This window comes from Crocodylus porosus, unplaced genomic scaffold, assembly GCF_001723895.1.
Source record: "Crocodylus porosus isolate Cpor-Errol unplaced genomic scaffold, CroPor_comp1, whole genome shotgun sequence".
NCBI lineage: Eukaryota > Metazoa > Chordata > Crocodylia > Crocodylidae > Crocodylus > Crocodylus porosus.
Window position 1 is genome coordinate 2,743,810 of NW_017728946.1, and position 24,707 is coordinate 2,768,516.

At 48.0% G+C, this 24,707-nt stretch overlaps 1 protein-coding gene across 4 annotated transcripts in view; it reads left to right on the forward strand.

Moving 5' to 3' along the window:
* Window positions 1-24,707, forward strand: part of CHD6 (chromodomain helicase DNA binding protein 6) — a 183,262-nt gene that overhangs the window by 136,295 nt on the left and 22,260 nt on the right. For 3 of the 4 annotated variants that reach the window (XM_019550740.1, XM_019550741.1, XM_019550742.1), the window contains 11 exons: window positions 419-522; window positions 1,116-1,245; window positions 6,942-7,002; window positions 7,401-7,455; window positions 10,651-10,870; window positions 13,310-13,518; window positions 15,627-17,192; window positions 18,083-18,231; window positions 19,175-19,372; window positions 20,461-20,907; window positions 21,538-21,726. In XM_019550740.1, the coding sequence (XP_019406285.1) occupies window positions 419-522; window positions 1,116-1,245; window positions 6,942-7,002; window positions 7,401-7,455; window positions 10,651-10,870; window positions 13,310-13,518; window positions 15,627-17,192; window positions 18,083-18,231; window positions 19,175-19,372; window positions 20,461-20,907; window positions 21,538-21,726 (3,328 nt within the window). Of the gene's footprint in view, window positions 1-418; window positions 523-1,115; window positions 1,246-6,941; window positions 7,003-7,400; window positions 7,456-10,650; window positions 10,871-13,309; window positions 13,519-15,626; window positions 17,193-18,082; window positions 18,232-19,174; window positions 19,373-20,460; window positions 20,908-21,537; window positions 21,727-24,707 lie in introns of those variants that run through there. The other variant, XM_019550743.1, reaches the window with a different exon arrangement.

The window sequence follows — 24,707 nt, forward strand, 5'->3', positions numbered from 1 at the left end:
CAGCTGGAAGGGACTTCCATAGGTCATTTAATCCAAACTCCTGCCTGAGGCAGGATCACCCCTATCCAAACTATCATACAAAAATCCATTGTCTAACCGCTTAAGGGAGTTCAGCCAAAGTCTGTTATCTCTCTAGAAAGTGAAGAATCAGGCTACCTTTGTGTGTGCAGTGGAAGCCAGTAGCAAGGTTCAGCTAGTGCAGTGGCAGGTTAGATTCCAGTCACATGCCCTTTGGTGTGCACACAGCCCAGACAGTACTTCACTCCCAGTTGCCATCTGCCAAAATGCTAACCATATGAAGGCTAGCCCCCAATGCTTTTCCAACCACCTAGCATTACAGGGCACTTGTAGCTCTTTGCAGGCAGAGGGGTCCCCAGGCACTTTGGAGGAATGTGCACTCATGTCCTGTTCTCCACAGGGAACTGGACGTGTTGCTGCCAGATATTGACTATGTGGAGATCCCTGTGGACTGGTGGAATGCTGAGGCTGATAAATCACTGCTCATCGGTGTTTTCAAACATGGTATTTACTTACCTTCCCTTGCAGGCGATTCAGTAGGAAATCAACCTCCTCCCCCCTCTCTTCTCTCTTCCTCCCCTCTCATTGGCCCCAAAAGTAGCATGCAGTGAGTTTTGATGAATGCTGTTCTGCTACAAGGTTCTGATGCATCCGACTGAGCTCCTGACCATGGGACAAAGGAGCTTCATCCAGATGGTCTGGTCATATTCTACTATGGCTAATTTCATTCTGGCCCTGTAAACTCCCCTTGCAGTTCCCATTGGATGCAGAATTTCTTACTTCCTGCAGTATAGCATTGCTGTGCACTGTCAAGCAGGTACTATGCTCTGTCCCAGAACTGTCTGTTTTTCAGGGATGGAGAAATTATTCCAGTGTCTCTATCTTCTGTACAAGTAGGCTGGGGATTAGTTAGTGACTATTTGACATGTTTTGCATTCTGTAGGTCAGAATTGCCCCCAAGAAGCCAGGTTTCCAAGTGGATAGAAAGTGAACTCCATGTGAGGCAGACTGTGGCATAGTGAGGGGTTAGCCTGAGCTTGCTCTCAGAGTTGGTCTGTTACTTTGTTCCTTCTAACATTAGCTGTGTCTGTTGCCAGGTTATGAGAGGTACAATGCCATGCGAGCAGATCCAGCTCTGTGCTTCCTGGAAAAGGTTGGCATGCCAGATGAGAAACTGCTGTCTGCGGAGCAGGGCATCAGTGATGGAGTGCAGGATGCTGCTGACAGGTGGGTAGACAGGGAGAGGGAGTTGATCCCATGAGGGCTGTGGTATCACAAGTAAGGCTAGGGCCTTGAATTAAATAGCGCTTGTGGCATCGGCATCATCAGAGGTAACAGCAGAGAAATGAAAAGCTGAGAGCCCACTGGGACATCTGAAAGGTACTGCCAGTAACTGCTGGGTGTGAGCAAACGTTCTTCTGGGAGATGGTAGGAGGGTGCTGGCTTGGCTGGCACTGATTGCATGTACTCAGTCATGTAGGAGCTGTTCCCTTAAGTTATATTTCCTCTTTGGGTTAGGGAGATGTGCCCTTTCACCCAGACACTGATTTCCAGAGCACTGCTTAAAGTTATATTGTACTTTGGCAGAAGGATTTTTGCCTGGGACAGTGAATAATTTGAGACACAGCAAGGTGACTGCTGGAGGTGGTTCACTGAGAGGAGATTTATGGCAACAGAGAAAGAGGTTCTGGACAGATGATTAATTTACACCAGTTTTATTTACATGGATCTAAAAGACAATGGGGTCTACAGCAGACAGATGCCCAGCTATATACAATGGGCAGCCATTAAAGTGACTTAACCACAAGGTGGCAGAAATATTAATACTCATATCATTGTATTTGATTTATATGCTGCCCATCCCAACAAAGGCTCAGAGTGACTTACAGTAAGAGAACAGAATAATTTATAAAGCAGTCAAATGAAAAAGAGAACAGAACAACTTAAAAGGTAACTAGAATATCAATGCAAAACAGAAACCCCTTAAACAATACCCCAGGCTAGCTTTGTTTGCTAAACATTTGCCCATAATAGGAAGGTCTTGTAGCGCTTCCAAACAATGTCTAGACTCAGACTCTGGCAGATCTCAAGAGGGAGGAAGTTTCAGAGCTGTGGAGCAACTGCTGAGAATTACTTCCTACATGTTTCTGCCAAGCAGACTGGGTGCATTGATGGTACTTACAGGATGACGTTCTCCATTGACCTCAAGGATTGTGATGGGGCATAAGTCTCTTAGGGCCTTGTTACATATTACACTTAGCCCACATTCACTGCATTTAACAGTACTAGTGTCCCAGCATTCAAGTAGTAAAGAACATGTTAAGTGGCATCATTGTGTCGTAGGGTTAGGCCTTTTCCATCAAGGAGTCTCTCCAGATCATAATATCTAATGCATTTTGAGCTAACATTGGGTTGCTCTACAGAGCAGCTCCTGCATGCCATACCCCTGAACTGCAGTGGAGCCTTAAACTAGTTCTGGTGGGATCCCAGGACAGAGACTGAAAATCAGCTGATTTTCAATCTCAGCCCTGGAATCATACAAGAACTGGTTCAAGTCTCCAGTGTGCTATGATTTATATTTGAATTGTAGTAGGCATTATACTACAGTAGGTGTAACTGCTCAGAAAACTTTTGAAGTCATATTAATCCTTATTATAATCTAAATATGTCGCATGCTAAGTGTAATGTGTAACAGGACCCTTAGGTATGTAGGACCCATATCATTAGGGCTTTTTAGATCAAAATCAGCACCTTGAAATTCACCTGGAGAGCTACTGGGAGCCAATGTAGAATCTGAAAAAAAAAGGTTGCAACCATCTCACCTTACAGAGTTGGTGAAAGGCACTTCTACCTACTGCTTTCACCTGAAGATACAGAAGCATCCCAAAGCTATGAACTTGAGTGACTAAAGGAGGCTGAACCCCATCAATAATAGGTGTTCCAGTTATCTCAAGTCAAGCAGTCTGGCCACCAATATCACCTTTCTCTTGTTCAGATTCAGTTTCAATTGGTTCACCTGTATTCAGTCCCTAACAACATTCAGGCACCAAGAAAGGACTGAGACTGTGGGCCCTGGGTCAAATAAGAAAGCTCTTCATCATCAAATCTCTTCATAATCTTACCCAGCTGCCTCATATACACATTGAACAAGAGGAGTGAAAAGATCAGACCTCTGGGGGACCCCACAGGAAAAGTCCCAAGGGGATAACAAGTACTTACTCATCACCACCTTCTGAGACCTTCCTGGTAGGAAAGAGCAGAACCAATTCAGAACATTTCTGCAAATACCTACCAGGACATATAACCACTTTTTAGGACCTCATGGTCAACTGTATTAACAGTTGCTGAAAAGTTTAGTAAGATCAACAGGGCACAACTTCCCCTGTTGATATCCAGGCAAAGATTGTCAACCAAGGCCATGACTAGGATGAAAGTGAGACTGAGAGAGAGCCAGGAATCCAATTGCATTCAGATGTACCTGAAGCTGTTGGGCAATCACCTGTTCAATGATCTTCCCCAAAAAGGAAAAATTGTAGACAGGGCGATAACTGGGGAATCCGCATTTAGCAATAGTTTCTTGAGTATGGGCCAAAAATTACAGACTTACGAATATTTGCCACCCTGCCCTCCCAAAGGGAGGCATTGACAACACTCATCAGCAGTGACCCATCTTTCCCAGCAGGCTTTTATAAATCAGGATGGGTATATGTCCATAACTGTTTGCTCTCCTTCCCCCAAGTACTTCCTCTGCCTCAGTAGGTGACAGCAATTTAAAATGATCTATATATACAGGACAAGACTGAACTTACTCAACCCCAAACACTGACCCTGCAGCAAAAGTGATACTCTCAAAGTCATGACGAGTACAGACAATTTTGCCTACAATATAGGTGGCAAGCTTCGTCACAGTAGACTGAAAAAGATTTGTTTCTAGGTAGAGATAAGCTGCATTAGCCAGGCCATTCAGCCCCCAGAATAGTTCTGTTGAATAACACTTTGCAGGTGCAATAGCAGTGAAGAAGAAAAGTTTCTTTGCTGCTGCCACTGCCATGACATGGGTCTTTAAAAAAAGATCTGTGCAGCAGTCAGTTGGCTTCAGCCTGGGTATGAGAGACACCTGCACTCTAACCACCCATCCTCCCATTTAAGATCCCTTAGTTCCCTCCTATCCTAGAGAAATTTGTGCCACCACAGAGGTGGGAGTGAATGTTTGGGTGCCACTGTATCTGTGGCTGTGCCCGCCTGGCTTCAAACATCCAGTCACGTGCAGCCTTGGTCCAGGTGGCTAGTAGCGATCGTCCTACGGTCTTCTGTGGGCTGGTAGGTAGATGTTTATCACCGGAGTGGCCTCCCCCATTCTTTCCTGCCACAAGTTTGAATGTTATACCAGTGGGGGGGGGCAACCACCCAGGGTTCCTCTGCGGCGGAGAGTCCGCCCATCGGTTGTCCATGGGGCTCTACCTCCCCTACACCCCAACCTCATCCCAACCCTCAGTGGGTCACCGAATCTTCTTGGCCGTACTCCCAATACTGTCATACTCCCAGGCGAGGTGGCCTATGTAGCCCTCTCCCATCCTAGGCCCTGCTCCCCGGGGTAACTTCCTTGGTTAGCCATAAGTCCCCCAAGATCATTCACTCCTGTCCCAAGGCAGCCTATGCCTGGGTCCCAGAACCTAGCCTATGTCCTCAAAATAAAGATGGAGGGCAAAAGAACCTTTGATCTTGCTATCCTGTCTGCACCACCTCGCCCTACTCCTCAACCCCTCCAAAAAGGGGAAACAGAAAGAAACACCAACACAACTAATTCGAGAAGGGCCCGAACAGTTCCTTCCCCGGCCCTTCTGCTAGGGTGATGGCATGCCCTTGTTCTCTATGTTCCCCACCCTGGGGTTTAGCCTGATGTGTGGCCAGGGTAGACTGTGGCCCCTCACCCCACGTAGTCTCCCCTCTCACTCTGCCACGCGTGGTTTATGGCCCTGCTCCCCTTCTCCGCTGTTGGGGATATCCTTCTTCCAGTGCCTCCTAGTACCTCCCCAAGAGCCTGGCTGCCTCTTGTCAGTTAGCACCCAGCCTCTTGTTGTCCTGCTTTGCAGCCCCTCTCACTGCTCCCATCTGGTCTGCCCCGGAGGGAGAACCTCCTCCACCCCCCGGGTTCCCCTGACACTCCCACCTTCGATGGTGTAGAGAGCCTCTTCTGGCTCTCCCATCCCTCCGGCGTTCCTGCCTTCTCCAGCACAGCAAGCCTCTTCTGGCTCTTCTGCCTCCTCGCCGTGCTATCCTCTGCAGGAGCAGCAAGCCCCTGCCTGCTCTCCCTCCCTGGGAGTATCCCGGACAGCGTCCGGCGTCAGCGTCTTCTGTGGCTCCACTCTCCTCCCCCCGCCATCTTCCCCTGTGGTCCATTTTATCCCTGCCAGCTGGTGATTGCCGATGATGTCACCAGCCGGCTTCAGCTGTATAAAGGCGTGGCTTACAACCTGCTCAGATTTCCTTCCTTGCTCTGGCTGCACTGCAGGTCCTGCTGCCAGTAAATATTTTTCTTGAGTTACTTTTGTGTTCATTTCTCTTTTTATGCACAGTTCCCATCCCCGGGGGTCCCCATTTATTGTTTGGAGTCCTTTCCACCACTCTCCCCGAGATGGTGGCCAAAGTAAATGTACTATTCCACAGATCAACCAGTCCATAAACTGGTTGATCTGTGGAATGGTAATAGGTTTATTAATCAAGGTCAGTGGAAATGTCCCCCAGAGTTGTAAAATCCATCCATGAGTTTGTTGGGGGTGGTCCAGCTCAGCCAGTCCATTGCCCTGACAAGGGCAATGAAGGGACTGATCTGCACCTCTACAGAAATAGTTATCTAACCATGACAGAGGTTTCTTAAAAATGCCCTGATAATCAGAGCCCCTGTATCTAGGCAGGTGCAAAACATTAGGTCCAACATGTGCCCCACCTTATCACTCATCTCAGTTACTATCTGGGATAGTACTATGGTTGTCATGGAGGCCATTCAGTTGCACTCCAGCCCTGAAGAGCCAACCTTATCATGGATGTTGAAGTCCCTCAAGACAGTAGAGCTGGGTGTCAACAACACCCCTCTAAGACAAGCTTAGCTAGCTTGCTCTGGGAATCTGCTTTGCAACCAGGTAGTTGGCACACTGGAAGAATTCTCAGTCTAGCTTCAGCTTCAAGTCTGAGGTAGAACACGTCATGTTAGACAAGTTGGCAACCTGGTATATTCATAGGGAAAGATTTTCCTTGAAGATCACCACCACTCTGCCTCCCCCCCAACTGCCCTCTTTGTCCTCCAATCCTAGTATGTTCACCTTGAACAAAAGGCAAACTGTGGACACATATTGCCTACAATAGTATGATTTTACCCTAGATTCTTTTGGAGTAATTTGACATTAAATTGGGTGAAATTATCTCAGCATAGAGGTTTATGTTATCTGTCTACTACTTCTTTACTCCTGATATAAAGGTCAGTTACACTGGTATAAATATGTTGCCTGTCCAGGCCCAGAGAGCTCTGGGAATTGTAGAGCTGAATAGGTCCAGCCCAGGACTCACCACGATTGGCGCTGTTTTTGTGTATCCCAGAGGACCCCAAACCTAACCACTTTGTCCAGTCTGTTGATATCTGGGACTGGCACTTTGTACTAGACAGTCTATGAAGATTAAAATGTTCAGCATGTTCTACAATGGCAAAGGTCAGTGCCACAAGGGAAGAGGGATGTGTTACATACAGGATAGGCTTCCTGAGCCAGACCTAGGACTTAAAAAATTGATAGGAAAGCAGCCAGCAGTACAATGACTAAAGGGTAATTACCACACAGCATTGGTTGACTACCTGCTTCCCATGTCATCTGGCGGGGAGGTTGAAGAAGGGATTAATGGAGACTAATTCTTTGTCTGGCTTTTTGATCTAGAGGGAATGCAGAGAAGGAAGAGAGTGGTGGAGGAAAACTGGAGGGGCTATCAAAGCATGAGGTGAGTGGGGTTCACAGAAGTCAGCAACAAATGTCCGCAACAGCAGGGCTATCACTGTAGAAATAGCAGCAGTCCAGCCATCCCACCATTCAGCATAAGCTGTTCTGGTTTGCCCTGTTTCCAGGCTCAACACCAGGGGGTTTTCCTGGTTCTTGGATTTCTGTGATTTGTGCTCCTTGTAGCCCTCTTGCTACTCCAGAGCCAACTTAAGCCCTTTGCTGCACAATGATAGGTCACTCTCAGGTAGAAATCCCACTGCACTGAATTCCATGCATTGTTCAGTTGCTCCTTCTGCCCTTGCTTGGGTAGTCAGTTGATCCAGCAACATCTCCTGCCCTGGACAGACAACGTGCACATTGCAGATTATTTTGAAAGTCTGTCTCTCTCTTTTTCTGCAGGAGACTCCCAGTTCTTGTGGTGAGGCCACTGAGAAGCGGGATGACCATATGGCAGGTGAGACTGTACCCTCTAGAAGTTGTTTTATGTGTGCACAGTTTCTAGCACACTGGATTCTTGGTCCATAACAGGGGCCTACAGGGCCTACAGAAATACAGATTATGATAATAAATACATACTGATCATTGGGAACACAGACTATTGAAATCTTTTTTACCACTAACATTAAAGTTCACAACTGCAGTTGAAATGCATCCTTTAACAAGAGGCAGTTGCTTTTATGATGGATAGAAGGTAATTAAGTAGCACTTTGGGCCTCCTACTGCGGAAACCTTTGCAATAATAGCAGTTGTTAGAGCAGGGGTGAGCAAAATACTGTCCACAGGCCGGATATGGCCTGCCAAGCCATTCTATCCAGCTTGCGGGGTCCTTAAAAAATTTAGAAAATTAATATTTATATGCCCTTGGCTCCTGTCAAACATAAGATGAGACAGGGACAGTAGGACCCAGGGGAAGCCACAGCAGGCTCCTTCAACAGCAGAGCCCACCTAAGCCTACCTGCTCCCTCCTCCCCCAGTCAAAAGCCCCTGCTTAGCAGGGGTTTCTGGCCTGGGACTGTGGGGCTGTTTGTGCCTGTGCCGGCATGGGGAATTCAGGTAAAAGCAGGGGGTGGAGCAGCAGGTGAGGACTGCAGGGATCGCCCCAGTCCTCAGGGCCGGCCCAGCTCCTGCTGACTCCCACAGTCTAGCTATGCAGCCAGGAGCTGTGTGGTGCAGAGCAGCTGGCAGGTGGGCAGGAAAGTGGGGAAGGTGGCAGGGGGGAGTGGGGGTAATGGAAGTGAGTGGAGTGCGGGGCCTGCACCAGTGTCCTGGGGCCAGCATCAGTGGGGCCCAGAGTGGGGCAGCAGGAGCACAGAACATGGGCTGGCAGGGTTCTATGGAAATGTGCTGGACTGCCAGCAGGGAGAGATGGGAGCTGACCAATGGCTTGGCGGCTTTGGGCCGGCTGTAGTGCACCTTGGCTTCCTGCTCCTTCCTGCTGCGTGAGGCAGAGCAGCGCTTGGGGCTGCCAGCGTGGTTGTGGCAGAGGAGGAGGAGGGTGAGGCAGGCGAGGCTGCTGCTGCCTTCTCTTTGCACTCGCCGTGGTACTCACGATGCAGCTTGCAGAAGTGGCTGCTGCCACTGCACTGCGCCCGGCTGCCATGCTCCTCCTCCCTGCACGGCTACCACCACCAGCCCTGCACCTGCTGCTGCAGCCACCACTCCTGCAGCCATCATCACTGCTGTTCCTGGCTCCCATGGGCGCCTTAACCTGCTGTGGGGGCAGCACCGATTGTAGGTGGCCTCAGGGTAAGCAGTGCTTGGGCTTGCAGCAGGGGCGCGGTGGTGGCAGGGGCAGCCGACGACCACCACCACAGCAGCAGCCACATGGGGAGGCAGAGCACAGCAGCCAGGCATGGTGGGAGCACTACAGCAGCAGCAGCCACTCCTGAAGGCAGCACTGCGAGCACGGTGACAAGAAGGCGGTGGCAGCTGAGCCCGCCTCATCCTCCTCCTCTGCCCTGGCTGCCACAACCACACTGTTGGCCCCAAGGCATGCTGCAAGGGCTGCTCCACCTCACTGCAGCGGCAGCAGACAGCTGCTGCCGGGTTACAAAGCCAAGCTGCCCCGCTGCTGCCACACCCCTGCTGGAAACCTGAGCACCACGGCCGTTTGCACTTGGCACCATCCCCATAGCAGGCCAAGGCACCTGTGGCAGCCAGGAACAGCAGCAACGGCAACTGCAGGAGTGGGTGCGGGGCTGGTGGCAGCAGCCGTGCAGGGAGGCAGAGCACAGCAGCCGAGTGTGGTGGGAGCACACGGCAGCAGTGGCTGCTCCCATGAGCAGCACCACAAGCACCACTGCGAGCGTGGCGATAAGGAAAAGGCGGCGGCAGACAAGTCCACCTTGTCATCCTTCTCCTCTGCTGTGGCTGCCAAGCCCCGCAGTCACCACAACCATGCCGGCAGCCCCAAGGGGTGCTACAAGGGCTGCTCCACCTCGTGCAGCCTGAAAAAGTGGGAAGTCAAGGTGCACTGCAGCTGGCCCAAAGCCACCAAGCTGTCAGCCAGCTTCCCCTTTCTCCTTGCTGGCAGCCCAGCCCAGCTCCAGAAACCCCTGCTAGCCCACGCCCTGCGCTTCTGCCGTCTCAGTCTGAGCCCTGCCTGCGCTGGCCCTGGGACACCAGCATAGGCCCTGCGCTCCACCCACTTCCGCTCCCCCTGCTCCCTGCTGCCACTTTCCCCACTTTCCTGCCCACCTGCTGGCCACTCTGCAGCATGTGGCTCCCATATCCACAATACCATACCCACACACTCATCCCCACAAATCCCCATTCCCACCCACCCACAGCTCCTCACAAACCCCACATCCACCCACCCCGATAACCCTGCACACCTCACACAATATATGAATAAGACTGCATTTTGAGCTATTATGTAATCACTTCTGTATATACGGCACAAATACACACAAATCAGGACAAAAATATTTTTTTAAATTAAAATATATTATGAGCATTTGACATTGAGTATATAATTTGTTTTTTTCCCCCTAAAATGGCAAACCCTTTTCCCCAAATGAATACTTCCAGGGGCAAGGTGAGGGACAGGTCAGAGGTTAGGGGCAGGACTTCCAGTCCCAAGATGGTGATCAGGGGGTGGAGCACCTGTCAAGGGCAGGGCTACTCATGTGGCCCTCGACAGCTTGCCAAAACTCGGTATGCGGCCCTCCACCTGAAATAATTGCCTGCCCCTGTGTTAGAGCCTTGCAGCCTCCAAGTTCTGTACACACACAACCGTAATTATAATCATCCACATTTTATAGGTGAGAAAACTGAGGTACTGAGCAAGGAAGAGGCATTCTCAACATCACCCTTGAATCAGTGGCAGAGCAGGGCAGTTAGCAAGCATGAGGGGCCATGAGGGAGTGATATTGAGAGATGGAGTCTTTTTCCCTTTTGGTAACAGAGACAGGCTGCAAGTAACTAAAAGTCATTAATGTGGCCCAGCAGCCCAGTAGGGTCTGGGGACAGAAACTCAGCCAAGTGTTAGTCCCCCACCCTTAGCTGCCCTGGGAACTGGAGGCTACCATGTGCTCTGGGAAGGAAGGGAAGAGGGGAGTTCTTTAGTGAGCCAACCAGGACATATGCAGAGATCCCCAACCTGTTCACAGAATGACTTAAATACTAATGTCCTTGATGATATTTGAAGCCCAGGATGGCTCCGACTCAGACAGATCCTGCTGGCCTGTTTCGTCCGCGCTCACAGCCAGATTGCGACGGCTTGTCACTGTCTACCAGCGCTGCAACCGTAAAGAGCTAACCCCCCGAGCTGAGGTCCTGGTGCCAAGTAACCATGGATACTGGCTGCAAGATGAGATGTTTAGGAGAGCCACTGAGATGGATCCAGTGAACAAGGAGATGCAGAAAAGGTAATGAAGCCGATATTAGGAGGTGAAATGGCTGATCTAGACTTGTCCAGGAATCACTGGACTCCTTTATTTATCTAGGCAAGGGGTGTCAAACATACGGCCCGGGGGCAAGATCCAGCCTGTGGAGCTCCATGATCCAGTCCAGGCATCTCAGACTGATCCCGCTTCACAGCACAGGGTTGGCTCAGGGAGCACTGCTGCATGCAGTTCCTAGGCCAGACCAGTTCTGTTTCTTGGCTCCAGGGCCAGTCCAGTGGGCTCCAAGCCACGTGTGAGCACCAGAGCTAGTACATGGGGCCAATCTGGTGAGGGACCATATGCAAAATGCGTCCCAGACCCCATGTGCTGTGTGCAACACTGGGTCCAGCTCATGCATTGCATTGTATTCAATGTGCTCTCCATGCCAGCCCCCTGTGCTGTGTGCTGCACAAAGCATCCACAAGGCTCACTGTGCATGCAGGGTCATCACAGAGCTTGTGCTGTATGCAGCATGTGGGCTGGACCCTGTGGTGGATGCACCGCACAGGTTGGATTCAGTGCTCTGGACACTGCACATGACACAGGGGGTTGGTCCCTATCTAGCCTGCAGGCTGGCCTACTGATTCTCATCCAGCCTGCAGGGCCAGATGAGTTTGACACCCCTGATCTAGGCAAAACCCCCAGGAACCAGTCCCTGGCTCATCTAAGCAAAGGAGACAAATTAGCTTGTAAGCTGCACGACACTCCCAGAGATGGATGCTGCACCATCCTGCTCCCAGTGTGAATTGGGCTTGCAGGATAACATGTATCAGACATGGGTCTTGCAGGAATATACCTAGTTACATATAAACTGGTACTAAAATTGGCCTCCTATTGTAGTTATTCTAGCTGCTGGCTGGTGAGGGTTTGAATGGAGGAAGCTGAGGGATTTCTAACATGGATCCAGCTATTAAGCTGTCTAGTAGCCCTCTTACAAGGGCTGCTATCTAACTGCACTGACCACATGTACAGTTCTGTAGATAAGGAGTAGATCTCCTTCCTGATCCCTCCACCTACTCCCGAAAACATGTTTAATTACCCTTATCATAGTTGCAGTCTACATAGCTGTAGTTATCAATGACCCTAGGTTATCCAGCCACACTGTTGCTGGATTGTTTGGCATATGGAGCAGGTAGCATCAGGTTGTTTATTACCTGCCATGTAAGATGGCATTTCTTTCTGTCATTCCCACTATGCTGCCATAAAATTAAATCAGGTGATCTCCTCCTTTTATAAGAGGACAACATGGAAAGAAGGAACTAAAAATAAAAATTATGCCATAAATTTAAATGCCAATTCCCTAAACTGTTCACACAGAAACAAGGATGGAATCTACAAGTCAATTAATGAGTCTGGTATGCAGTGGTATATCTACACAGTGTGCCACCCTGCTCTTAACACAGCATGTACCAAAGGAGACAACTCCAGCCCCTTCCTATATGATTTTTTTCCTCATTCTCTGTAAGGCAGGACCATACTTACAAATGAAACCCATCCTCCAGGCTTCCTTGTGAATGTTATTTGGGAGGTCTCCCTACAGAACATTTTGCCCCTCCCTGTGTTAGACAAAAGTTAGACAGATATTTGTGTATGACAGTTTATATTAATCATGCTATCTTGAGAAGGGAGTGGACTTGATGGCTTCCTGCACTCTCTTTTAGACATGTGTTTCTATGATTCACCTGCCAAAGACACTCTCAGCCTTTTATATCTGTAAGTGAAATTAGTGAGACCCACTTGGTGTGACTATAGCAGCGAGTAAATAGAAAATCTGTGCCTGTCCAAAAAGGGTCCTTTATCCTGACAGTTGATTATATGCTTGTCAGTAAATTGTTTACTGATGGGGGTTTTTTTTAAAGCTCTATGGAACAAGAGAGCTGTAGTAAACGTCGTTGAACCTTCCATTTTGAACAGCTACGAATTTATATGGCTGAAGGTGCCTGAGCCTTCTCTGCTCTAAATCATTGAGGCAGACATGTCCCACAATAAGTCATTACTGCTGGTGGCTTTTTACGAAGTTGTGCAATATAATTAGGTAATCTCCGCCCAGTTTTGCTAGCAAAGAACCATATCACAAAAGTTAGTATTGCCACAGTGGGTACCAGTTGTTATCTCATTAATGTCTAATCCAAGAGGCCAAAATATGAATGGCCTCTGGAGGTTTCCTGGTGGTCAGAGTTAGGCAGCTCAGCAAGCAGCAATGAGAGAGACTCCATAGGTCTATTCTTTGGGTAGTTGGATAACTCCTTCCCCCAGGGCTGTCTGGCTGACACCACTTACCTGTACTCTTCTTCAGCAATCCCTCACAGTCGAGGATGGAAGACAGTAATCTTTACCTGCATTAAACACACCGGGAAATAAAAAATTTAAAAGAAAGTGTCTAGTAGCTTGTAGCTGCATCTCCCCTGCCTTACCCTGCAGGTGGACCAGGAGGGAGCAAGCAGATTTTTACCGTACCATCTCGTCCTTTGGTGTCATCTATGACCAGGAGAAGAAGGCCTTTGACTGGACCCAGTTCCGAGCCATTTCCCGTCTGGAGAAGAAAACAGATGAGAGCCTAGAAAAGTACTTTTACAGCTTTGTGGCCATGTGCAAAAATGTCTGTGGTCTCCCGCTATGGAAAGAGGATGGTGAGTGGAAATAATGCTTCCAGCATGTGGCACAGTAGCAAGTAGAACTCTGCAGACCAACAAAGGCTTAAAAACGGCCTAAAAACAGAGGCCTAAAATCCTGATGGAGCTGGTTGTCTGCCAAAGATAGGGAGGGACAGTGAGTATTCAGTGTAGATGCAAAGCAATGAAATTCTAACTAATTGCACATCTCTGCCTGTGTGCTGCCTGGAGCTACAATTGGAGGCCACCTGCTTCTAATAACTTAGGAGGAACTTGCCCAGTCACTTCCTTCTCTGCCATTTCAAGCCGAAATATTGCCACCCACTTCCTATGCACTTTGTAAAAAGAAATATATATGAAATGAGTTTTGAGTTTTGACAAGAATGAAAATGGCAGATGGATCCAGAGAGCCCCAGGCCTGTATCCTTCAAACCACACATGGATATTGTCTGATCCAAGTGCTCTGCTATACTGTTTCACTTACTTGCTGATAGACTGCAATACAAACTAAGCCCATATTGTAAATATTGTAACTCCCTTTAGAAGGACTGTATGTTAGGAAGAAGTTAATCACAGACTGAGAACACATCTGAAAGAAAGGAAGCTTGCAACCCGCTTGGGAAACATCTGGCCAGCTCATACACATAGCATCAGTCCTCTAGATATCCTCAGTATTGCCAAATCACCCACAACTCACAGATAAGTCAGATGTAAAAAATGATTAATATGAAAAATAATTTACTGTTAATAATAGAAGCAGGAGCCACATCCCAGACCAGTTTCTGGCAGAGTCATTAATCCTCAGGAAATACTGTGGGTACACTGACACACAAAGTTATTCCTGCTCAAAACTGCATGTTTGAGGATTCTCCTTGAAATGTCAGTTCCCACAAACTTTATGAAGTGCCGCATATCTCTGACCCCAGGAAGTCCTTTAGAAGTTTCTATGCTGCTACTGTGTTATTTTCAGCGAGAAAGCACAGGAGGGAGCTGAAGCAAGGGCTTGGAAATCCCCAGCAGTAGATTGCCACTGTTGTTGCAGTTGGCGAAGTTGAGTTCCCTCCATGGTAACCAGTTAGAGACAAATGAGCGGAAGGAAAACGTTGAAAAGTAACTCATTGCCAATTTAGTTATTGTAATCCCAGCCCCTGTTAATCTGGAATCTGGATGAGAATTAAAATATAGTTTAGGAAACGTACATTGCTCACTGTTACCGTTTAAATAACTATCTTTGTTCTTGAAATATAAAGACAGAAGCTAGACAAGTATGGTAGTGTAAATGGACTGCACCTGCTATCTTGCAAGCTGCCTTTGCTCCCTTGGGAGTGTTTCAGCCAGTCCTCTAAACACAAACACATTCTTTGTACTAAACAAACAAAATAAACCAGCAGACAAAACTCTCAGCCCTTCTCCAGGTTATAGGAGAAGCCCTTTAGCCATGGCCCAGTACCAAAGTGTGGCCCCTTCCTGATAGTGAGCTTGTCTGGGTTCCAGTCAGCCTCCTGTCCACAGACAGCTCCTTCCCCCAGCTCGCTACTCACTGATGTCTTCTCTGGGGAGAGGAGGGGTTTTAATTGCTAGTGATACTCTCATTGGCTAACCACCTGCAGCTGGGCTTCTACAATGGGGCTGTCTGCTCCTTCTTAAAGGACCAGACCACCCTGTTACATGTAGCTTGCAAGCAACTCTTGAGTTGCATAACTAAAGTGTAGAAATGTTCTTACTACTCAATTCTGTTATTGTAATAGGGTAGTAAGATCACTCCTATACTTCAGTCAGGTACCTCAGAATTAGTCAAAAGCTATATATACTTTGGTCGTCCACTAAATGATATAGAAGTCCACCCATAATCCTCTCAACATCCTCACTCACTGCTCTTCATCCATATACTGTTCTGTGCAATATGTAGCAGAGACCCTGACTTGTCACCTTAAGATGGCTGGTGTAATCTTTCCCAGGCTCCTGTTGCAAATTCTTCCAACACAAGAATTTCATCCAAAAACTGACCACCTAAATGTAAAGTATGGCAGCAAGGCAGGCCAGTAAGACATAGCCTCGTGGCTTTTGGTTGCTATTCTGTGGTCTGTGTGTTTGTACTGAAGTCCCTCCTTGTCTCCTTGCTGCAGGTCCTCCAGACCCTGAGATGTATGTTGAGCCAATTACTGAAGAACGTGCTGCAAGAACGCTGTACCGAATTGAACTTCTCAGGAAGGTCCGAGAGCAAGTGCTGAAGTGCCCCCAGCTTCATGAGCGGCTCAAGCTCTGCAGGCCAAGCCTGTACCTTCCAGTATGGTGGGAGTGTGGCAAGCATGACCGGGACCTGCTGATTGGCACAGCCAAACATGGGCTGAACCGTACTGACTACTACATTATGAATGATCCACAGTTGTCTTTTTTAGATGCATATAGAAATTATGCTCAGAATAAACAAACAGGGATTCCAGGAGCAGAAAACCTGTGCTGCCTATATCAGACTAACTCCAAACTCTATGGCTCCCCACTGTATAGTCAGATGGAAAGAACTAGTGAACCCACAGAGAATGAAGCAGAAAGTCAGATCAAGCTAGAAAACATGGACAACACTATCTCACAGCCAGAAGGCAGCCCTCAGGATGGTAGCAATGAAACTTTCATGTGTAAAGGTAGTAACTCTGATGAGAGCTCTTTGGCAGACTCTTTGATGTGTACAATGTATGATGAGAAGGTGTACAACAGTGAGCAAAGCTCCCTCACCCGGGATAGCCCAAGTTGCACAGAGATGGGGAGCAGTGCTGCTAAACTCTCAGAGGACAAACTAGATGGGATTGAGGACCCATCCAGCTGTGAGGCAGAGGCCATCAGAGAAACCTCCTTGGACCGTTTGCAGATAGGTTGTGACCAGATGGGAAAACAAAATGAAGGAGGTGAAGTGTTGCCTTCTGCCCCAGAGAGTGAGCCACCCCAAAGTGTTCCAGCACAGATCTGTGAAGTCTTGCCACAGGAGAAAGGCAGAGGTGCCACCCAAGGGGCAGTGTCACCAGAACTTGGCAGCATGGAGGGGGTCATCAGCATAGGGCTATACGGGCCAAGTCTTCATAACTATGAAATAAAACTCCCCCCTGAGAAAAGGCTCATTAATTTGCAACAAGAGAAAGGCCTAAAGGATAAATCAGTGCCAAGTCAAAGCCACAGTGAGGAAGATGATGATGAAGAGGAGGAAGATAATAATTCTGAGATGGCAGCAGACACTGTGGAAGGTGTGACAAGCTCCTTGGAGGCCAGGGTTGACGGTGAGCCCCAAGTTAATGTGCTACCACTAGAGGAACAGCATTCTGTCCTTTCCGCTACCAACAAGGCTTGCCCAGAAGTGAACAGTGAGGTGGGGTCCACAGGGCTGGGGATGTCAGAGGGTGTCAGCAAGCCAGGGAGTAGGGAGGATGACAGCACTGACCAGGAGAGCCTGACACAACACTCACCAAACCAGCCTGAGAGTCAAGTGTTCAACTCTCTTCCTGTCCGGAACCTGGCTGTAGCTATTCATCTGGAGCTTCCAAAGACAGGTCCCCACAGGTTGGGGATGGATCACTGGGAAGCCAACTCCACAGAGCAAGCACTATGTGGTACAGCCCAGCAACTACATGGGCACAAAATGAAGCAAGATGAGCACGAGAACAAAGATGAGAGAGAGAAAAGTTGCAACACCTGGAGACAAGGTACATAACTGAGATCTCCCCTCTCAGTCATGCCCATGGCCATCTAGCACCTGCTCCTCAAACTGAATAGGGAACTTATGGGGGCACCTACTGCCTGCCAGCCCCTGGAGCATCAACTCTAGCCCACAGTGTCAAATGGTGGTCTCCCCTTCTATTTTTAAAACATAAATTCTTCTCTTGCTAGAGAAGGAGAAGCAAATGGATCTCAGGTTATATTATAGGAAAAATGTCATTCTTCCTTCATAGATAAGGGCTTAGTTTTGTAGCGCATCAGATCTATCACAGTTATCTGACACGTGCGCTTTACTACAGAGTAGACTAATTAGCTGTGCAGTAAACTTCATCCTCTACACAGTACTAGGGTGCAATAAATAAATTAACTCCACAGAGTAAAGCGGAGTACTTTACTGCGCTGAAACCCATGTGTAGATGGTGACCAGAGGTGTAAATTGTGCCTGGTCAACCCAGCCAGCCAGGGGCCTGCTCTGCCCCAGCTCAAATTGCTGCTATCCCAAGCACACATGTAGATGCTGTGCCCAGGAGCAATTCAAACTACTCTGGAGTTTATTCCATTGCCTTAAGTTCACATGTAGATGTACCCACTGAATCAAATCCTGATCCCATAGAGGTAACTACTAACTTCCCCACTGGCTTTCTTGGCTTCTCTTCATCCTGTATTGTCAGGGGTATCTCTCAGCCTGCTGCTGGCACCAGTGTTTCCTAAGCTCCCTGCTCATCTTGTTTGAAAACAAAGGCATTTGAACTTTTTAAAATAAAAAGTGTTCTAAATGATACTTGATGGATGGGACCCTGTAGGGTCTGGGATGTCTGTTGGGCACAGAGATGATGACTCATGGTGATGACTACCTGCTGTTTGTTGCTCTGTCTAGATTGTCCAGAGAAATGTTTGGAGGAGGAGAGCAAGAGTTCCACATCTGTCCTTCCAGCAGAGATTGATGATTTTCAGGACAGTCGGGCACCCACCATTGCCCAGTTGCTGCAGGAAAAGACTCTCTACTCCTTCTCAGAATGGCCTAAGGTGACTTAAAATTAACTTTCCTTATATCTTAAGCACTCATAAATCAGTACCAAATTCTGTCTTGCTTTAGATTAATATTCAGCCTGAGATTTACAGCATTTCCTGATGTCAGAGCTCTGTTAGATGCTTCCTGCATTACATAGGGCCATATGCATTTGGCCCCCACAAGCCTCACAATGCTGTCTTGAGGAGCTGAAGTTAGGGAATTGAGGCAGCTCTTGTCTTTAACTTTTAGGGAAGTCTGCACATGATGTAAAAGTCCCTGGAGTCCCTGGCCTGCTTTTCCTATGATCCTTGGGTCTATTGTTGATAGATCCAAGGATTGTTAATAGACACCCCCCTCCCCCCCCCCAGGCTTCCTGCACTTCCAGTCACAGCAGATACCCATTACCAGGAGCTCCTGAGTTCCAGCTTCACCTTATGGTGGCTTATGAGTAGGTCTGTTTCTCAGTGCATGACTAACATAACAACCATAAAGTGGATCTGGTAGGGAGCTACTTGCTGTTTGTGTAGTGCCTTGGGGTCTGTAAGAGGTGTTGCTTGACTCCTGTTACGATAAGTACTGTTTTTCTAGTCCTTAGTGTTCTTTTATAATGTATACTTACAGAAATTCACCTTCATGAAGGCATCCCAGAATTTGAGAGCCGGGTATGTTTGAGAGCAGATACCTGTAGATAGGCAGGAGGACAGATACAACCTTGTAAGGGAATGAATTGACACCACAAGGGTACATTTCATTGTCAACATCCCATACACATAGTGTGCAGATGGATTTCCATGTGTATCCAATGCTTTTAGAAATGTTGAGGCATTGGCTCCTTTTTCCTTTTATATGAGAGAGATTTGGTGAAGAGAGGGGATTTTAGTTACTTTTTTAGACTCTCCAAAAAGGCCTACACTTAAGTGGGTGGCACACTGCTGATCTGTATAATTCTGTTTGCAGGACCGAGTGATCATCAACCGCATAGATAACGTCTGTCATGCTGTCTTAAAGGGCAAGTGGCCTTCTTCTAACCAGCAGTTTGAAACACAAAACTTGATGCCCACTTCACTGTTAACCAGCAGTGAAGGCAATAGGAACAGCTTCACTGACTCAGAAGTTCCTGATCCCAGCTTCAGCAATGGAGCACTAGTCTCACAGGTACAAAATTTGAGGGGCTGAGGCCCTGGGGATAGACTGTCCTTCTTTCTTTGATGCCTTGGCATGAAACATTTGGCAAATTCCCAGCCAGGGGGTGGGTTTCATCGCATTCCCTATGAACCTTGATTTTTCTACAGTTTGTGATATCTCGTATATTACAAAGTGTAGCAAAGAGACCATTTCACCCCTAGCACTGTCTGGAATTTTCCAAAGCACTTTATCAATGTACCAGATAGTGTGTGTGATGGAAGCTGAGTTCAACAATGGCATGTCTTCATCCAACAAGGACATGTAAACTCTATCTGGTGACTAGATTCATATCAACTCCTAGAGGCTAAAATATCCTTGTTGCCCAGCAGCCTCACTCCTGAGGGTGAATTATTTGAGGCACTTGCGTAAAGCCTGAACTTTTTGTTCTAGGACAGTGAGGTCAAGCATAGCAGTCTCCTGCTAGCCACAGTGTCCCAATGTATGCAGAGATTGTCTGAATAAAACTGGGAAGTGCCAAAGCCGCCCATATGAGTGACTCAGTCCATTTCCGTAAGTGGTCATGGTCATATTTTTTCACCTGGAGAAGTCCCTCCAGAATCACTTCTCTAGAACACAGCTTAGTCAAGAACAGAAAGCAATTGCTCTCCTTCCACCCCAAAAAGTATACCCAAGGGGGTACTACCCAAGGATTTATTTTAAACCTCTTTTCACTCTGGGATGTCTTCTGTCCTGTTGGGTGAGTGACAGCTCAGCTCTGACCCCTTAACCTGTCACTAACAGTGTTTGGGAACCAAGGCAGTCTAGCTGCAGGGTAGGATGCTTCCTACAGCTCTCTAAACTGCAGTACTCCTTCTGGGTTATGGGTCTTTGTAGGCAATCCAACTTTATCCAGTCCCTGCAGTAGAGAGCTTGTGGCTAGATGCTGGGCCAGGGGATAAATGGTCCTTGAGGGCTACAGAGGTACTGAAGAGCCCAGATCCTAGCTACACAAAGCCTCTCTTTCACCAACCTATGCTGGGTTTAAAAGCTGCTTCTGAATATTATGAGCAGTATAGGCAATAACTGTGATAACTTTTTTGGATTTAAATCACACACAGGAAAGCTTCCTAGCTCCTGCCTTTACAAAAGATGAAGGAAAGCATCGGCGGCTGTATGAATTTGAGATTGAGAGAGATGTCAAACAGAGAAGTCTTGAGCAGCTAGCTGCCTCCCACCCCCACACCCCCATAGTGCTGAATGGCTGGCAGGACTCAGCAGTGGACCTGTCCAGAACCTCTGATGGGTCTCCAGGAAATGCCTGTCCTTTCCCTCTGAACACAAGTGCACCCAAATTAGGGACAGTGAACTCCCTCCAGGGTTCCCTTGGCATGGACTTGTCTGGCATCCTTCAGGCAGGATTAATTCATCCTGTCACAGGACAGATTGTTAATGGAAGCCTCCAGAGAGATGATGCTGCCATGAGGAGAAGACGGGGCAGGAGAAAAAATGTGGAAGGGATAGACCTTGTCTTCTTGAAGGAGAGGAATCTTCAAACAAGGCTGCAGGTAGTTAGAAATATACCCCTACTCACTCCTTAGGCAGAATCAGGGCCTAAAGCAATGCACAAATGCCTTGGGCATGATCCAGCTCTCCTTTACCTAGTCCTGCTGCCCACCCTAGCTCAGAGCAGGGCTGAGTGGCTGCCCTATCCATGATAGCTGGAATCAGGGAGAAGAGGATTCAGCCCTAGAAAGGCCTGCAGAGGGATTTGCAGAGACTCAAACACTACCTTAAGTACTTGAATACAATTAAACATTATTAAAATCTGACATGCTAGACGGGGCCGTCAGAGGGTTAAAGATCCCAAGGAAAAGTATTGGACTGGATACAAATGTACTGTCTTAGGAGGATGTAGTAGGTACCCTCCACACACCCAAAAGGAAAAAACCCAGGTAGCAACAGCAGACACTTAGAGGAAGAAGGCTTTAAGTTCCTTCAGGGACAACACGGGGGGCTGTCAGGGCAAGGCAGTGAATCTTTTCCACTCTAAACAGTCTCAGGGACCACCAGGTATTCTGGCAGAGTAAAGCTTATGGGAGTGTCCTCTGGGTGGATTTTCCACAGTCCTGGGTCTACAATTGAACCAAATGCATTTGCACATTGTTAATGGGCTGTCCCTTCTCCTTTCACTTCAGGATATTCAGGATCAAACCCAGCCTCCACTGAGCAACTCCCACCCAGATGGGCCAGTCACCACTACCTCAGCTCCACAAACGGCTACAGCTACAAGCATCCAGGCAGAAAAGGCTGTTCCAAATAAGAGTCTTTTAGACTGGCTGAGACAGCAGTCAGACTATACGCTTGATGTTCCTGGCTTTGGCACAGTAAGAGTATCCCTAACCACAGCATGTGTATCTATACTGTGCATTACCCTTTGTCTTAGGATTTCTTGGTTTTCCTTGGGTTTGAAGCTTCAATACTAAATTTCTTACATCCTTCCAGCATAGAAGAGATAGTGCCAGCTCTAGATCATCAGGTAGTATTTTGTGGGGTTAATGCATTTCTTTGCACACCAATGGCAAGTAATTTGTTGAGCTGCACTTTTCCTGCTGAATGTCACAGACACTTGCAAGTGTGTTTTCTGTCTTCTGCTACAAAGTTACAGCTGTCCAAAGAGACTGTAGGATTAGTTGAGCTCCTCACAAAAGTGAGAGAAGAATGGGTGAATTTGAATGTCCCAAAATTTGTGCACAGTATTCCTATCCTGCTTGGGTCATTTTAGACAACAACTCAGAACAAAGCTGAACGATGCTTTCTGTAACAGAGCAGAAGTTAGTAGGCATGATCCTAATTAACACTGAGCTGTAAAGGGGCCTCCAGGGTATTGAACTAGATAGAAGAATTTACCAGTTTCAGGCCATGCATTGACAAATCACACTCTGCATCACAGGAGATTTCTGTATGCAACATGACCAGGGAGCAGTGTAAAAATGAAAGCAGTGTAACAGGACTGGAATGGCTGGATCTGATATAAAGTTTAATCTTAACCTATGAGCAGTACAAAAAGGAGTCTAGAGAGATATTGATAATATTTATAAAATAATTGTTTTCGTTGTTGCCAGCGAGTCATGTGCTGTGGTCTGAAGAGTGTAAAACATTCCCTGGAATCTTGGTGCATAGACAGTAACTGGTTGCTGATGCTGATTGGGTGCACTAGCTGTTGGCACTGGATTTATGACCCAGATACCTTGCTTTGGGCGAACCCAAAACCTCAGATTGATCATGACCTCTCTCTATTCGATAATAGGCAAATGTTATTGATACAGTGATAGCAGCTAAGAATAATGCAAACAATTCTATACCTCCCAGTCTGAGGGTTCACAGAGTCAAGGTACATCTGGTCTGTACACGAGCTTCACTCTGAGGTTCTCTCTTGAATGTCAGATGTCAGCAGCCTGGAGGTAGGAGGCTGAAGCCTACCCTCCCCCAGTGGGGTTTGTGAGATGGGCTGATGGTATGTCCTCTGTCCATGGTGGCCTTGGGTTCCCCTGCTCTGAAATCCTTCTTTTTGTATTTTTTTTTTCCCACTGATGACTCTTCATATTTGTGCATTATTGATTGATTTACCTGTAGTCGTCATACTGTCCATATTCTGTCCTATCACCATATTCCTATGTTTCACAAGCCCATCACATGCATACATCCTAATTTGGGGTTTAAAGGTCTTCTCCTAATTTGGTTCCTGTACCAAAACCAGAAATCCCAAGGGCCCTGCAGTTTGGTCACTGTGACGGGGCCAATGCAGCAGTCTCTTGTCTCATGTTATGGAACAGCATGGTACATATCTTCAGTTTTCTAGCTTGTGTGTGCTTGCTGCTTACCTGTGTCAGACTGTAACACGTTGGGGTCCCAAGGTGGCCGTGACGCCCTCTGGTGGCTCCTAAGACATGCCCTGCTTTGCCCCTAGGGTGCCCCCTGTGTCTCATCTGCCATGCCTTGATGGTTTATATAATAAATAGTGAGGCTGCTCTTTGCTAGGCCTCAGTCACACTGGTCCCAGGCCCTGGCTGGACCTCTGTAGTTGGCTGTGCCTGGCAGGGAACCCAAAGCCTTAAGGGCTAATTGCATAGCTCCAGATCCTCCCCTTTACCATGCCCTATGTCTCACGGGTGTTACAGGTATGTTTTCCCTCTGTTGGGGCTTCAGCCTCCTCGGCCTCTGCCCCTTTAATCTCACTAGGCCTTCTAACCTAGGCCCATTGAAGTCAGGCCTGGCTTTGAGGCACTAGCTTCATTTGTCTGCTCCAGTCACTAGGCGCCTGGCCCCTGTCTGCCAGGCCCTTGGCCCCTCTGTGGTTGTGTCCTCTCTGGCACCAGGCTCTCTGGCCCCTATAGTTGCTCCCTCTCTTAGGAGCTCATCCTCCTGCTCAGTGCAAATAATTATGATGTCATTGGGATAACAGAGACCTGCTGGGACTCCACCCATGACTGGACCACGGGTATAGATGGCTATACCCTGTACAGGAGGGATCGTGTAGATAAAAGGGGCAGGGGTGTAGCTCTCTATGTTAAGGAAGGCTACATGTCCCTGCAAGCTGATATTGGCAACCAGGGTGGATGACTGGAGACCCTCTGGGTTAAAATTCATGGGGAATACAGCACAAGGGGACACAATGGTGGGAGTCTGCTACAGACCTCCCACCCAAAGTCCTGAGCTTGATCAGGAGTTCGCCCAGGAACTGGCTGAGGCCGCATGCTCCAAAACCATGGTTGTCATGGGTGACTTCAATTACCCGGACATCTTGTGGGAGGACCACTCAGCAAAATCCGAGCGACCACAAAGCTTCCTCTCGTGCGTGGATGACCTCTACCTGACTCAAGAAGTCTATGGGCCAATGAGAGGCAAAGTGCTGCTCGACCTGGTACTGGCTACAGGAGATGACTTAATAGGTGACCTAGCGATCGATGGGAAGCTGGTTGACAGCGACCACGAGCTGATCACCTTCACCATCCGCCATAAAGCTGGCAAGTCAGTCAGCAATACTGAAGTACTTGACTTCAGAAAAGCCGACTTTGACAAGCCCAGGAGGCTTGTCAGTCAAGCCCTCCTGTGACCCCAGGGAGAGGGGAGTTCACGAAGGGTTGTTGCTTCTCAAGGGAGTGATCCTCAGTGCACAAGCTAAGTCTATTGCATCTCGAAGGAAAGACAGCAAGAGGGCACAGCAGCCCCCCTGGCTCTCCAGGGACCTAGCAGACCTCCTAAGGCTAGAAAGAAAAGCCTACAAAGGATGGAGGATGGGATTCATCTCCAAGGAGGATTATTCTGCACTGGTCCGGTCCTGCAGGGAGCAAACCAGGAAAGCCAA